Genomic DNA, 16,149 nt, shown 5'->3' on the forward strand with positions numbered 1-16,149 from the left:
TATTGACGTGAGCTCCCTTTCGTTTTTTATAAATTTTAGATTTTACGTTTCCGAGTTAGTTGGTTTTATTCATTAAAAAAAGGGGGATTTTCCAGTTTTCGGACAATAACTCAAGAATGCTTTCACCAACTTGCAAGAAATTTTGGTTAATTGTTTACATCTATTTACATGAGCTCCCTTTTGATTTTTATAAATTTTAGATTTTACGTTTCCAAGTTCCGGGGTTTTATTCATAAAAAAAAAAGGGTGATTTTCCAGTTTTCAGACAATAACTCATAAATGCTTTCAGCAGTTCTCATGAAACTTTGATGAATTGTTGATATCTATTGATGTAAGCTCCCTTTAGAATTTTATAAATTTTAGATTTTACATTTCCGAGTTATGGGGTTTTATTCATTAAAAAAGGGGGGATTTTCCAGTTTTCAGACAATAACTCAAAAATGCTTTCAGCAATTCTTATGAAACTTTGGTGAATTGATTATATCTATTGATGTAAGCTCCCTTAAGAATTTTATAAATTTTATTTGTTTATAGTCTGGCAACAGATTTACTAAGTATTGCGCAACAGCATAGTGTATTGCACAACAGCAAGAAATCTTTAATTGAATATAAATTCAATTCATATAACCAATTTCAAGTTCTTTGACTACATTTATTCAGAAACCTATAAAATGTCAAATATTTAATTACAATCCAAATTCAGACCTGTATCAAGCTTGAATATTGTGTCCATTTTTGCCCCAACTGTTCAGGGTTGGACCTCTGCGGGCGTATCCAGCTGCGCTCAGCGAAGCAGTTTATTTTATATTCCATGATTTATTTATTATCTTTTTTTCACTGGCTTTCTAAAAATATTGGCTTGAAAAGGAAGGGCAAAAACATGCGTAATTTCAACTAGTGCCCTCTCTGCCACATATTATTAATGTGGTTTTTTCTTGTTTTTTTTTTTAATTTGAATTAGGTAAAATTTTTACATCATTTAATTTTGTAGGAATTTTGAAGCTGACTAATGTGGTTTCATCAGAAAATGCTAGAGAGTTCAGAGAAGAGGAGACAACTCCTGCTGACAGATTTCTTCTGGAAGTCTTACGGCATTGTACGAGTCTATACAATTTGAACTTGTCAATGACAGAATTAACTGACAATTCTGGTAATACATTATTTACTATTTCTTTAAAGGTCAGGTTACACTGCGTCAGTGGTCTCATGGTAGCTTGTTTAGCTCAAGTGCGAGAGGTTGTGGGTTTGAATACCAGCAAGTCATACCAAACAATTGGTATTTGCTGCTTCTATGCTAATCATGTGGTATTAAGAAGTAAGACTGGGTGGCTCGGAGTCAGAATAATATTCCGTGGTAGGGTGACATGTCCTCCTGCATACTGTTACCTTGTGAACTAGCACATTAAAAATCAAGCTCAGCGTGTCAGTCTAATACAAAGCAGGGTTAATATTCACATTTATACATTGACATGTTCTCATCCTGAATAATCATTTAATTTGCTGCTACATATTAAACAGACATCCATCATCTTCTTTAAAGGTCAGGTGACTATTGATTTCCTATCAGTCTCACTATAAAGATTTTGCATTCCATAAGAAACAGACATAAATTTAGCAGTTTTTAGTAAAGGATCAGTTTTTCAAGTTATAATCAGTAAACAATATGTGAAATACTTTTAATAGCTTTTAATCGTTGGTTCTATGGTTCAGACATATTATTTCAAATTGTATTGTATCTGATCTTAGAAATGCGCATGGAACATTGTTAATTTGGAACCTAGCTGTTACATTGATTTATATAGAACTCTTATGTCACAAATAATTAAAAAAAAGTCTTTTTAATTTTTTTTTCAGTAAATGCAATATGTTCCAAATGTGAACAGTTGCGCAGTCTGACTCTTACAGATAATGACTTCATCAGTAATGAAGGAATTGTAAATTTACTGTCTTATCTTCCACTACTTAGTCAACTTCATATTATTAGGTAAGTTTAGATAAGGTAACAGGTACATAAATGAATGATGTCACAGATTTTTATGAAATTTTTGCCATTAACTAGAGCATATATATCTAACTTTTATACTTTTCGAGAAAAAAGAAATTGATACATTCTTCAAATACCAAGTACATAAGCAAAGAATAAACATAAATATGGCAAATAACTTTAAATTGCCTTTTCTAGAAACCTTGACCTATGAATTTATTTAAGAGCTTTTTTCCTAATGCTTGTAGTTTAAAGGTTTGGTTGGCTTGCTTGCTTTGTTTGTATAAATATTTGTTCAAGCATTGTAATTAAGATTGACATCTGCAATCAATAGATAGGCGGGATTCAGCTTGTATACATTATACTTAAATGTTATTGGATGTTAAGTATAATGCAGAGTATAATGTATACAAGCTGAATCCCCGCCTATCTATTGATTGCAGTTGTCAATCCTAATTACAATGCTTGAGCAAACATTTATACAAACAAAGCAAGCAAGCCAACCAAACCTTTAAACTACAAGCATTAGGAAATAGCTATAAAATGATATATGAATTGCCACTGAAATTTCCCTGTTATTGATAAAACTTTTACCATATTTTCTTTCAACCACATCACTTACCTCAGCTGATGAGATTTAGTAATTGTCAACAATTTTCATTTTTGTCGAGCCTGCAAAATTTATTTCGCAAAAGTGTGACAAAGCGATCCTAGATTTCGATGTCAGCATCATCGGCATCAACATTTAGGTTCAGTCTGTGGTTAAAGATTTTTAGACATCAATAACTTTGTCAAACGGACATGGAATTTTATGAAATTAGGACAAAAGCTTGTTTATGTTTATGACAGTATCAAGAGTAAAATTTTGAAAATATTAGTGTTTTACTTAGTTTTTTTTACATTTAACAAGTAAATACTGTCTGGAGTTACAGTTTGTTACACATCAATTACTCTATCAAACCTTCGTAACATTTTATGAAACTTTGGCACAAGCTTTATTTATGATTAAGAGATAATGTTTGAAGCAAACTTTTGAAAATGTTTTTTTTCATTTTAAGTTTTTTTCTGATAGATGGACTTTTTACAGTAAACATTTACAGACAGTCTGGGATTAAACTTTTTAGACATGATAAATTTTTAAACCTTCGTGGATTTTTATGAAACTTGGACAGAAGCTAATCTTCAAGACCATGAAATAGCATCAAAAGAAAAAGTTTGAAATTTTGTTAAAATTCTGTATTTTACTGATAAATAGACTGGCTTTTTAAGTCAACATTACACTTTTACAATGATAGCAGCAATTGCAGGTGAGACAAAGGGTTCCGCAGATCCCCGTACAAATTTTTTATTCTTTCTGTGACTAAAATTTAATTTCGTCAACAACATGAAGTTGCTTTATCTTTCTCGATGTATATCTTTGTTGGAAAGGCATTCAATAATGATCCTTTAAGTTATATGAATGATACCATCTACCAGAAAAAACATTTGAAGAGATATTTATATTTTTTTTAGTTTATTTATTTTGCATTGCAGATGCACAAATGTGATTCCCATGATAAAACATAAAGATGAAGGAAAAGTTCTGACTCTAAAGGATATAAGGTATGAATAATCAGATCAATATAAGAATAAGGAGATGTGGTATGATTGCCAGTGACACAACTATCCTCCAGAATCTAAATGACATGGTCTTTTATGCAATGAATATTACAAGATTACTTGTGTATCATATCCAGTTCATCCAGGAAGTTATTACCTTGAATAATAATAATGAGGGCCTGAACACTTTATACGATAAAAATGGTCACAAATGCAGGATTTTGATTGGCGCTCTCCGGAATTAGAGAGCCAATCAGCTGGTGCCTTAATGTTATCAATGTAGGTAAAATTCAAGCTAATTACAAATGACAATTTTCCTTTACTAGGCCTTCATGCATTAATGTAACCATAATAGAGTCATGGAATAAAACGACTGAATTATCAGGATTAGGAAATTAACAGACTTTCAGAGGAACTGAAGCTTTACAATTCCATTGCTTTAATACATCTTTCTAAAACTGTTAGTTTGGGCTAACTTTGTACAGAAATTGTAAAAATTACACCTTTAAACTTACCAATGAAATTTGCTGCAGTAGAGATTGCAATGCAATTAATTTTAAATTTAGATGACAGAATATATGTGAAATAGAAAGTGCTTACTTATTCATATTCATGTAAATGTATATTAATGACTATATTTTGGTTGATTTAAATCTACAATTGTTTTGGTAATATTTGTTGAAATTTGTAAAGGATTTAAATTTTTAACAAAAACTATTTGCATTAACAATTATTTCTCTTAGTGAGATTTGAATACCCAAAATAAAGTAATGGTCTCATAACTCAATACATTACAGAAACTTCACTAGATCATCTAATGAGCATTCCATCTTAAGACTACATAAAGTTTGTTGCTTTTTTAATCTTTTGTCTGTTACACCTTGAAATTGTCCTCTGATTATTTCAATTGATTATTTGATAAACAGCTTTCATCAAAATTTCATGTCATGTCAAATTACTTATTAAATCCATACGATTAATGAGAAGAAATACAAACAACTAATGACAGTAATATCTAATTGTTTGGCATGTTAAAACATTATACTAGAGCTTCTTCATCGGTTGATTTTTCAGCTGTTGCACATAGAAGTTTTGTGAATGGTTCTTGGTAAATAATTTTGTGTTTAAGTAAGATAGAGATTACGTTTGAATTTCATTTTACATAGGATTATATTTTTTTTTCTACAGAATTATAAGTTATGGATTTTATTGATTACTTTTAAGAGAAATGGAACTCATAGGTTGTATTACCTATTTTTACAGAATGACAACTCATGGATTTGATTATTTATTTATAGAGAAGTTGAACTCATAGTTTATTTTGCCTATTTTTACAGAATTAGAACCCATGAATTGTATTGCTTGCAGGATAAACAGAATGTTTGTTAAATTTCAGAATAGAGTCCTGTGAGTTATTTAAAGCGAATGTATCCACATTGTTAAAAAGTTGTGTACAGTTAGAACATCTATGTTTGATTGATAATGTAGTTCTACAAGGATTCCCTAGCAATATACCTAATGTAAGTTTTTCCAATATTAGGGGGCTTATACCTAATGTAAGTTTGTCCAATATTAGGGGGGCTTATAGAAGCCTTATACCTAATGTAAGTTTGTCCAATATTAGGGGGCTTATACCTAATTTAAGTTTGTCCAATATTAGGGGGGCTTATACCTAATGTAAGTTTGTCCAATATTAGGGGTGCTTATACCTAATGTAAGTTTGTCCAATATTAGGGGGGGCTTATACCTAATGTAAGTTTGTCTAATATTAGTGGGGGCTTATACCTAATGTAAGTTTGTCCAATATTAGGGGGGCTTATACCAAATGTAAGTTTGTCCAATATTAAGGGGGCTTATACCAAATGTAAGTTTGTCTAATATTAGGGGGGCTTATACCAAATGTAAGTTTGTCCAATATTAGGGGGCTTATACCTAATGTAAGTTTGTCCAATATTAGGGGGGCTTATACCTAATGTAAGTTTGTCCAATATTAGGGGGGGGGGGCTTATACCAAATGTAAGTTTGTCCTATATTAAGGGGACTTATCCCAAATGTAAGTTTGTCCAATATTAAGGGGGCTTATACCAAATGTAAGTTTGTCCAATATTAGGGGGGCTCATACCAAATGTAAGTTTGTCCAATATTAAGGGAGCTTATACCAAATGTAAGTTTGTCCAATATTAGGGGGCTTATACCTAATGTCAGTTTGTCCAACATTAGGGGGGCTTATACCTAATGTAAGTTTGTCCAATATTAGGGGGGCTTATACCAAATGTAAGTTTGTCCAATATTAGGGGGGCTTAGACCTAATGTAAGTTTTCCCAATATTAGGGGGACTTATACCTAATGTAAGTTTGTCCAATATTAGGGGGACTTATACCTAATGTAAGTTTGTCCAATATTAGGGGGGGGGGGGGGCTTATACCAAATGTAAGTTTGTCCAACATTAGGGGGGCTTATACCTAATTTAAGTTTGTCCAATATTAGGGGGACTTATACCAAATGTAAGTTTGTCCAATATTAGGGGGGCTTATACCTAATGTAAGTTTGTCCAATATTAGGGGGGGGCTTATACCTAATGTAAGTTTGTCTAATATTAGTGGGGGCTTATACCTTATGTAAGTTTGTCCAATATTAAGGGAGCTTATACCAAATGTAAGTTTGTCCAATATTAGGGGGCTTATATCTAATGTAAGTTTGTCCAACATTAGGGGGGCTTATACCTAATGTAAGTTTGTCCAATATTAGGGGGGCTTATACCAAATGTAAGTTTGTCCAATATTAGGGGGGCTTAGACCTAATGTAAGTTTTCCCAATATAAGGGGGACTTATACCAAATGTAAGTTTGTCCTATATTAGGGGGGCTTATACCTAATGTAAGTTTGTCCAATATTAGGGGGCTTATACCTAATGTAAGTTTGTCCAATATTAGGGGGGCTTATACCTAATGTAAGTTTGTCCAATATTAGGGGGCTTATACCAAATGTAAGTTTGTCCAATATTAAGGGGCTATATTGCAATCACCTGATCTGAAAGTCCATCTGTTCATCCAACAAATATTTTCATCATACTTTTCTCAGAAATTACTGAACAAAATGTCTTCATATAAAATCAATGAAACAAAGCATCAAGAACCACAAAAAGCCATAAAGTGGTCAATATAGATTTGGTCAATAATATCCAAGTGTCTCTACCAAATGTCAAGCTCTAAATGTCCTGGAGTTGAGACAAGTTTTGAATACATTTACCAGAGACTACTAAAGATCTGCCATCAACACCAAAATTTTTATATTGCAAAGATTTTAAGATTTCTGTACATCAGATGTTGTGCATTGATATGTCAGATGAAAAGCTATGGTAAAATATATGGAAATTTGAATGCAAAAAACAAGTTTTCCACTTAGGTTTCATTTTAATATTAACTTCCAACAGGTTAACAGTACATGGTTTTGATCTTCCTGGAATGATAACCACTTAATATGTCAAAATCTGTGTGCAGAAGTCTCAGGTTTGAAAAAAATCCTTCTTTCCAAACTTATGCACATTTGCTTAGTTATTTACAGATAGAAAAAATATGTGTCTACTAATTCAAAGTAATGAGAATAGCTATTAGATTTAAAACTTATAACTACTTTGACACTATATTTAAAAATGATGCAAAGAAATGTAGTTACTGACATATATTTTTGTCTCGCCTTGACAGAGTCAAAAAGCGAGACATAGGTATGCTGTTTCCGGCGACAGTGGCGGCGTCAACAATGTATTAGTTTGTGGTTAGGTCATGTTTATGGTGAACCACTAGTGGTAGGTCAATGATATTGGGTATGCAGTTGTATTAGCATTGGCACATCTCATTACCATGGAGATTATTTGGCCCCGCCCCCTCAGTCATGGTCTATTGACTTTGAAACTTTTGCTTAGTTTACATGTATTGGTTTGTGATTAGGTCAGTTTATGGGGAACCACTAGTGGTAGGTCAATGATATTTGGTATGCAGTTGTATAAGCATTGGCATATCTCATTTCCATGGAGATTATTTGGCCCCGCCCCCTCAGTCATTGTCTATTGACTTTGAAACTTTTGCTTAGTTTACATGTATTAGTTTGTGATTAGGTCAGTTTATGGGGAACCACTAATGTTAAGTCAATGATATTTGGTATGCAAATGTATTGGCATTGCAAGTTTCATTTCCATGGAGATTATATAACCCCACACCTTCATTATGGTTCATTGACTTTGAAACTTTTGAGACTTATGAGATTTCAGTGGTATTTGGTATGCAATTGTATTAGCATTGGCACTTCTCATTTCCATGGAGATTGTTAAGTCATGTACCTTCAGTCATGGTTCATTGACTTTGAATATTTGCATAACTTACATATTAAAGAATTGCTATTTTAATTTCAACATTTGCATTATCAAAATAAGAAATAGGCGAGACATATCTCTGTGTTAACAGTTTATTATTATATTTCAGACAGAAAAAAGTGGAATGAATACTTTAAAAACATTGAAATTATATTCTCAGCCAGGTATGTTATGTGTGTATCAATATATACACAACTTAACTTTGTAATTTGTATGTACTAACTTTCAACATAATATTAACCCCCATTCCCCATTCAAACAAACAAACAAAACACTTAGAAATAAAAAGAGAGCAAAAGTTAAATTAAGTTTTTAAATAATGAATAAAAAAAGAGATGTGGGCTACTTCAATTTAACAACACATTTCCATGTCAGAAAAAAAAAAAATTTTCGTTATAAAACAAATATCCATATGTCATGTTCTTATTCCTTTGAGTCTCGACAGGTTTTGAAAGAATTCAACAGAAAGAAAATTAGATTACTTATATTTAAGGTCAGCTGAATAAACTATGTATGAAATTTGATTCGTTTGTGTTTTTTTTCTTTCAGATATGCGAGAAGTTAATTTTGAAAAGATGGACCAGTTAGAGAGTTTGAGAGTAAAAGATTGTCCACAGTTACTTCATGTAAATATGTGGGCCCCGAAATGTAAGTTTCAGTTATAATATTGAGTGGAACATTTTATCCACTGATAGCTTTCAAAATGTAAATCTTTGTCATTTTTTTAAAATTGTATTTGTTTGAATGGGACATAATTGTTTTCATGAAGAGACATTTACTAAGGTTAGCCTTTAGCTATTCCTTTTGATTTTTTCAATTTTTGCTATTCAGAGACCTTTTATAGAATCCATTATATGGATGTGTTTTGCTCATCACTAAATGTGGTTCAGTGACCTTTACTTGATTACATCCTTAGCATTGTTCTGTCATGGATTAGGACAATCATACCAAGTCTACTTGTCATTACATTTAAGAAGTATAAAAAGAATTATCACTCCACTGAAAAAAAACCTGCTATTTCATTGGTCACATTGAAATTCAAAGATATAGTAAATCAATATGATGATGTTGATTACATGAAGAGTTGCTTAGAAGAATACGATATTGCATTTTATTACATATATATACTTAGTAGTAAATACATGTAAATTGTATGTGTAATACGATCAATGGCAATCGTGCTGTATCAGCCATCCATGATGATATTGATATCAGCACGGTTGCAAAGGCTTTATCACACCCTTAATCTGTATGATGTCACATCATCGACATCAGTCACCGTTGCAAAGGCTTTATCAAACCCCTTACCTAATCTGTATGACGTCACGTCACATGATAAAAATCTACTTGAGATATATAATAAAGTGTATATGATAGCTCTTGGGATTATATTGGTGTCTTGGGTTGATATGGATGTGATATTGAAAAAGCCATGTAATACTCTATATATAGCCTTCAAGGCTGTGGGATAAAGAAATACATTGCTCATAAAAAAAAACCTGTATATGGTGATTGCCTAACATTGTCCTCTATATAATTATTTCATTAAACTTAGAGAAATATGAAAATTTTTTGACCCAAGAAAGTTCATGTTAAACAGTTTTCCAAGGGCGTCATCATTATATGACATGTTTTTCTGTTTTAATCATATGCATTATATTGTCAATGATATTGCTGTGTAAAAAGGGTTGAAACATTATATCAACCACAATTACTTCAAGGTAGAGACAATGTTCAGAGGGGAATAAAATACATTTATTTTCGTTATAACAATTATTGTTTTTGCATTATAGGAAAGAGTTTTCAAACATATAACAATTGAATAATTTCCTTTTAAGATTTTTTATGAACCAGCATATAGATATAACATGTTTAACATGTATGAGGAGATGAGGTACATGTATGATTCTCAATATGACAACTATCGATTACAATTGCAGGACCTATTTTATTTATTGTTATTTTGTTCTTGTCCTCAACTTGCCTGAAATATTTACCAATTGACATTAAGCAAACAACAATCAACCATTCAATCAATTTCACATGGGATAGTCTCAACCAATCAAATATTGATTTCACACTCAATAATAACAGAAAGTGGAATAATATGTTTTATTATACGGTACTTTATACGAATTTCTTATATTATCCATTCATTTCATTGGACACGCGACATTTGTTAATTTTCACTAACCTTTCTTCAGCCCTGCCCACCCATAGCAACGGGTGCTAATGCCTAAAATTAACACCCGCTGAGCCCGAAGTTTCCCGATCTGGAACAAATAACACCTGCTCCCCCCAAGGTTTACCGATTCTTATTTCTACATCATTTCCATCATTTTGTGGTTGTTATTAGTAAACTATCTTAATTTATGACTTTATTTTTTTTACAATTGTCCTTCTAATAATATAGTCCACACTTGAATCATAAGGCATTTTGTATAATAAAAAAACTTCGTCTTGGGTGATAATTTTTTCCCTCGTGTGTTAATCTACCCTAACACCTTCATCCAAGGGCAGTATGTTTATATTGTTCAAAGTCATTCAATCAAATATTTATGTACGGTAGCTATGAATATTAATACATCCAGTGGAATGATATTGTTTCATTGCATATAATTGGGATTACAATATTAGGAATGTGACAAGAGAATGCATAATTTTATATTTATCATAGAAGTTAGATGTAACAGTAAATCCATATAGATAAAATTATAAAAACTATATTGTGAATTGTTAATATTGTATGTTAGATTGAAAACTTATAATATATTATTTTTTTGCAGTGCATTGTTTCCAGATTGCTAAATGTGATAATCTAAAGTCTGTGAATTTCTATGATGTCAGGTTAACTGAAATAAACTTGTCTGGTTGTGAAAATCTCAATTTGATAGGCATTGACAGCCCTGTTCTAAAGTCAATAGATATTTCTGATTGTAAAAGGTATTTCATTTTATATCATATAGCTGTTAACTTCCCTGATACCATGATTCACACCTATTCTTTTGTATACATTCTTTTAAATAAAGGTAGATATAATGATATACACCAGACTGTACAATACACTTCACAGTATTTTTTTAGAAGCAGGAAGCCAGTTGGAAACAGGTCTCTTAATGGCAAACTCTTTAAGCAAATCATGCAAAAAAAATAATGTTTAAAATCTTGTGATAAAATGCTTCAAATTCAGATAAATATCAACAAAAATCTTTAGGTAACTTCTTTAAAAAAATGGTCAAAATTTAAGTGGCTCATGAGGTCTTGGAGTTTCAATTTTACTGGTTACTTGCTACCAGTAAAATTGAAAATTTATTATTTTCCCTCCCCTCCCTCCTCTATCCCCAGGTTCAGTAAGACACCTGTAGATCAGCTAGTTTTATCTATAGATCTTTTAAAGTTTATCATATTTTTGTTTTTATTCTTTCTTAGCCAATAATTTTTTTTTGCGTAAATAGTTAAATATTTAAATTAAATTCATTTTTATAAGTGTGATGTTTTTTATTTGCAGTTTGACTGCTGATCAGTTTTTGATTGGTGTAAATATTAAGAGTTGTGTAGACTTCTTAAACATGAGTGGATGCAACAAGATGAATTCGGCAGATATTGATAGTATTATAAAGGAGGTAATTTTTATTTTCAGACGTATTTATTATTTAATCAGTCAGTTTTGTTGTGATATTTTGAATATTCAATGAGGTTTTTTAAAATTCTAATAGTTAGCTTTAATTTACATCTGTCACTCAAACAGATTCTAATTATTTTAAAAACATTTAAAAATCTTTTCTTACAGATTTTCAATTTTAACACTGAAGCATTGCTACTTAGTTTATATTTTTGTCTTTTATGTAAACAAATTCATCTTTTTCAGTTTCCAAATCTGAATTCTTTTGTGTTTGGAGGAGACCACTTAACAAATACAGAAATAAATTCAGTAGATTTAACAACATTGTGTTTTAAGGTTTGTTAGTATTTAGTTACAATTTTTTAGGAATACTAAAGTTTTGTTGTTTAATTGGTAGAAAGATGCTTGTAAAAGAAATTTTGTACAGTTAATTTAAGTGAGTTCATACTCATTTCTCATACATTATTGAAAGTCACCTAGGTATGGAATTGTATAGTGTTTGCATGTACGAGGGGACAAGATGAACATAATTCAATCTGAGACAAATAGAGGACATAAGTTTGTATTGTTTATGACAAAATATACAGATTATCCAGTGTATTGAAGAATATAGACAAGTATTAAATAGATGCAAAGAAGAATCACTGGGATGCACATAAGTTTTATGATGCAAACAAAATCTGTAGAATTTGTGTTTTTATTCTATTGTATGAAAATTGAATGAATTATGAATGATTTTGAAAATAGCTTTCTGTTTCATTGTATTCTGGCTTCATTTGTTATAGTCTTATTTTCATATTGCAGTAGACATTTTGTGATAGTAAATGCATAGATTTGTTTCATTTCCTTACATCTCTTATTGATGTTAACTGAAACTTGTTGTAATTATATTTTAGACAAATAAAATCATGTCTTGCCTAGCTCTGAACATTCCTACCTTAAAGACATTGAAATGTGACAAGTGCTCTGGGTTAACAGAACAACACTTGATGGATGGGTTGCTGTTTGGTGAGAAAAAGGTAATTTATGTTGATTTTTTTCACAGTAGACAATGCATTACTTTCAAATAAATATAATTACATAAAAAGTTAATACATATCAATTAGGTGATAAATGGACTGATTAAACACTTGGCTATGTAAAACATAGGTTTTACTGTCACATATTGAGATTACCTTGCGATTGATATTTGGGACAGTATTATTTTGGTTTGAATCCTCATAATTAAAAACTTCCATAAAATGTCGTTCTCATCTTTGAAACATTAATAGTATCACGTCAAAGATACGCTAGCGGCATCAAACGTAAATACCAGGGAATCATTGGCTTTATGTCCACTTCAGAATGAAATAGAATTTGACAAAAGGAGATTTCACATGAGACTTGTGATTATTTGGTTTATTGATAAAGAAATCACAGAGTAATAATGTCCACTAAGTTACAGACCTGTAAACCTGATTTTACCTCCTCAAAATATATGATGTTTTCCAATAAAAATGTTGATTGCAAACAAATTGCATAAGAATATAGAATATTTCATTGTCATAAAGATGATTCTAATGTTTATAGAAATGTACACAAGAGTATAGAACAATATGATATATTCAAATTGAAAATATTATATATTAGTGTCTTATTCTCTCTTGTGTTTTCAGAAACCTTACATATTCTTTAAAATCAGAACAATTAAATGTTACTCAAATATTTTCAGAATCATGGAGTTGAAGGATTAGAAACTCTCATAAAAGGTATAGGTGATTATACTCCATTTAAAGGAAGAGTAGGGGTACCAGGTTTAGAGACGCTAGTTCTACAACAGGTACCAGGGATTCAAGGTCATTTGTTGTCTGATTCCCTGTCTTATTTTAAAAATCTGACAGATGTTCAGTTGAAAAATTGTGCCTGTCTCAAGGAGTAAGTATAAATATGAGCCAAAAATATGTGAGAAAAATCTTTCCATTTTGATTTAAGGAAAGTAAAAAGTTATGTTTTTTTCCATACTTCTGTTCATCCAAAGTGATATGACTATGAACAAGGGAAATGATTCCTGCCAAACTAAAGATGTTGTGTACAACCTATTTTGTTTTGAATATCAGTATATGGTGTTAGATTGTTTCTTTGTGCCTAGTTAGTATAGTTTTCATTAATCCCTGACTTTTTATACGACCGCAAAAAAATTTTTGTGGTCGTATATTGGTATGACGTTGGAGTCGTCGTCGTCGTCCGAAGACACATTAGTTTTCGCACTCTAACTTTAGTTTAAGTGAATGGATCTCAATGAAATTTTACCATAAGGTTCAATACTACAAAAGGAAGGTGGGGATTGATTTTGGGGGTTATGGTACCCACAGTTAAGGAATTGGGGGCCAAAAAGGGGCCAAAAATAAGCATTTTTGTAACTTCCAGACATAACTTGTGTGTAAGTGTATGGATCTCTCTGACATTGTACCACAAGGTTCCATATCACAAAGGGAATGCTGGGATTGATTTTGGGGGTAATTGCCTCCAAATTTTAGGAATTAGGGGCCAAAAAGGGGCAAAAAACAAGCATTTTTCTAGTTTCATGACAATAACTTGTGTGTTAGTGTATGGATCTCTGTGACATTGTATCACAAGGTTCCATATCACAAAGCGAATGCTGGGATTGATTTTGGGGGTAATTCCCTCAAAATTTTAGTAATTAGGGGCCATAAATGGGCAAAAAAACAAGCATTTTTCTAGTTTCGGGACAATAACTTGTGTGTAATTGTATGGATCTTTATGAAATTGTACTGCAAGGTTCCATATCACAAAGGGAAAGCTGGGTTTGAGTTTGGGGATAATTGCCCTAAAAGTTTAGGAATTTGGGGCCAAAATGGGGCCAAAAAACAAGCATTTTTCTAGTTTCCAGACAATAACTTGTGTTCAAGTGTATGGATCTCTCTGAAATTGTACTGCAAGGTACCATACCACAAAGGGAAAGGTGGGATTGAGTTTGGGGGTGATGAATCATAAGGGGGTTCAAAAAATTGTTGGGGGATTTTTTTTTCATTTTTTTTCTTTAAAATTTTCCATTTTAAATTGGTTATTTCTGATTTATATATAAAAGCAAATAATAAAGATATGGTTTGAATAGGTAAATTAAAAATTTTTAAGTTCTCAGACCACTTCCATTCTGTGTGAGAAACCTATGCTGTGTCAAATATTTAATTACAATCCAAATTCAGTGCTGTATCAAGCTTGAATGTTGTGTCCATACTTGCCCCAACTGTTCAGGTTTCGACCTCTGCAGTTGTATCAAGCTGCACCCCAGCGGAGCATTTTATTTCCATTTATTAGGGTTCCATTGATGGGCAGCTAATGAAATATCAATGTTGGCTATTTTCTCCATTGGAGTCTTAAAATAAATTTCAGTTGTCTGTAGAGTGATATAATTTGTTCTAAATATTTTTTATAGACTACACTTCCGAAACTTGAAGCAGTTATCTACCTTGACAATAGAAAGTTGTAATCATCTGTCGACAGTTAAAGTCCACAGTGTTAGCAACCTGAAAATTATGACTTTAAAGGTATTATTCATGGTTATATTGTACTGTTCTGTTCAATAATGGGTTTTTTTATAAGATTAAAAAATGTAAGCTTAAACTTTTTAGATATCTACATTTTAATTTAAGTATACATAGTCTCTTAATTCAAACATGCTTTAAGATTTTTTTACAAAAATTCTTATGATAAAAATTTATTATGAATTCAACTGAAACATTCATGACCTGCCAGTATTTTTTCTTGTAAGACTTTTTATAATACAGTTGCTGCATTTTAATATATTTTATTAACACAACGTCATTTTGCAGTGATCTAACAATTTTAATATCCATATTGGTGGAATGCTACGAAAAATAATAGTTCTTAGTTAACTGATAATTATTTTAATTCAACACCTCTTTCTGTACATCAGTTGACTTTATTGGTGGTCCTTTTATAGCAATGAACTCTCAGCCATCATCAAGTACTTGACAGACTGAATCTCACACCTGTTAAATGTATGATTTATTAAACTAGAAATTACACCATAACAACTAGAGATGAATCAACAGATTATTCAAACTATTTTTTGTTCAAAAAGAATTTGATATTTATAATTTCAGTGGTGCAGTATGATAAATTACTTCAATGTTGTGGATGTGAACCTGCTCAAACTGGATGTAACTGGATGTAACTTTGCTCACTTTACCTTATATTCAGCAACATTGTCAGATCTTAGTCTGTCTGGAGTTTGTACCCAACCTTCTCATACCTTGTCTCTTAAGTAAGTTTTCAAAACAATTTACTAAGGAAAAACATTAAGTGACATGGAATTAATTCAAATTGTTTTATTGATAGTTTGAATATAAAGACCCAGCAATTTGACGGACTGAAGCCTTATATTCTGCTTAAAACTGTACATACATATATATATATATATTTATATAAACAAGTCTAAATTGAAAACAACGTTCAAACCTATGATTGCGTTGGATAAAAAACGCAATTTTTATATGTGTGCATTCAAAACAAATTTCTTTGTAGAGGGGTCTAAATACAGCACAAACAACAT

The 16,149-nt window shown here is 31.4% G+C and overlaps 2 protein-coding genes across 2 annotated transcripts in view; both read left to right on the plus strand.

Moving 5' to 3' along the window:
• Nucleotides 1-7,710, plus strand: part of LOC127702085 (transmembrane protein 115-like) — a 158,124-nt gene extending 150,414 nt beyond the window's left edge. The window contains exon 4 of the transcript XR_007982290.1: nucleotides 7,362-7,710. The gene's annotated coding sequence lies outside the window, so the exon portion shown is untranslated. The remainder of the gene's footprint in view (nucleotides 1-7,361) is intronic.
• The window catches only part of LOC127700498 (uncharacterized), a 32,214-nt gene that overhangs the window by 5,669 nt on the left and 10,396 nt on the right, over nucleotides 1-16,149 (plus strand). Inside the window, exons 4-16 of the mRNA XM_052204034.1 lie at nucleotides 992-1,150; nucleotides 1,855-1,984; nucleotides 3,518-3,586; nucleotides 4,980-5,103; nucleotides 8,061-8,115; nucleotides 8,501-8,599; nucleotides 10,738-10,894; nucleotides 11,460-11,574; nucleotides 11,820-11,909; nucleotides 12,470-12,592; nucleotides 13,285-13,487; nucleotides 15,010-15,121; nucleotides 15,701-15,861. Of these exons, the coding sequence (XP_052059994.1) occupies nucleotides 992-1,150; nucleotides 1,855-1,984; nucleotides 3,518-3,586; nucleotides 4,980-5,103; nucleotides 8,061-8,115; nucleotides 8,501-8,599; nucleotides 10,738-10,894; nucleotides 11,460-11,574; nucleotides 11,820-11,909; nucleotides 12,470-12,592; nucleotides 13,285-13,487; nucleotides 15,010-15,121; nucleotides 15,701-15,861 (1,597 nt within the window). The remainder of the gene's footprint in view (nucleotides 1-991; nucleotides 1,151-1,854; nucleotides 1,985-3,517; nucleotides 3,587-4,979; nucleotides 5,104-8,060; nucleotides 8,116-8,500; nucleotides 8,600-10,737; nucleotides 10,895-11,459; nucleotides 11,575-11,819; nucleotides 11,910-12,469; nucleotides 12,593-13,284; nucleotides 13,488-15,009; nucleotides 15,122-15,700; nucleotides 15,862-16,149) is intronic.

The sequence above is a fragment of the Mytilus californianus genome, unplaced genomic scaffold (assembly GCF_021869535.1).
Source record: "Mytilus californianus isolate M0D057914Y unplaced genomic scaffold, xbMytCali1.0.p SCAF_1, whole genome shotgun sequence".
Taxonomy (NCBI): domain Eukaryota; kingdom Metazoa; phylum Mollusca; class Bivalvia; order Mytilida; family Mytilidae; genus Mytilus; species Mytilus californianus.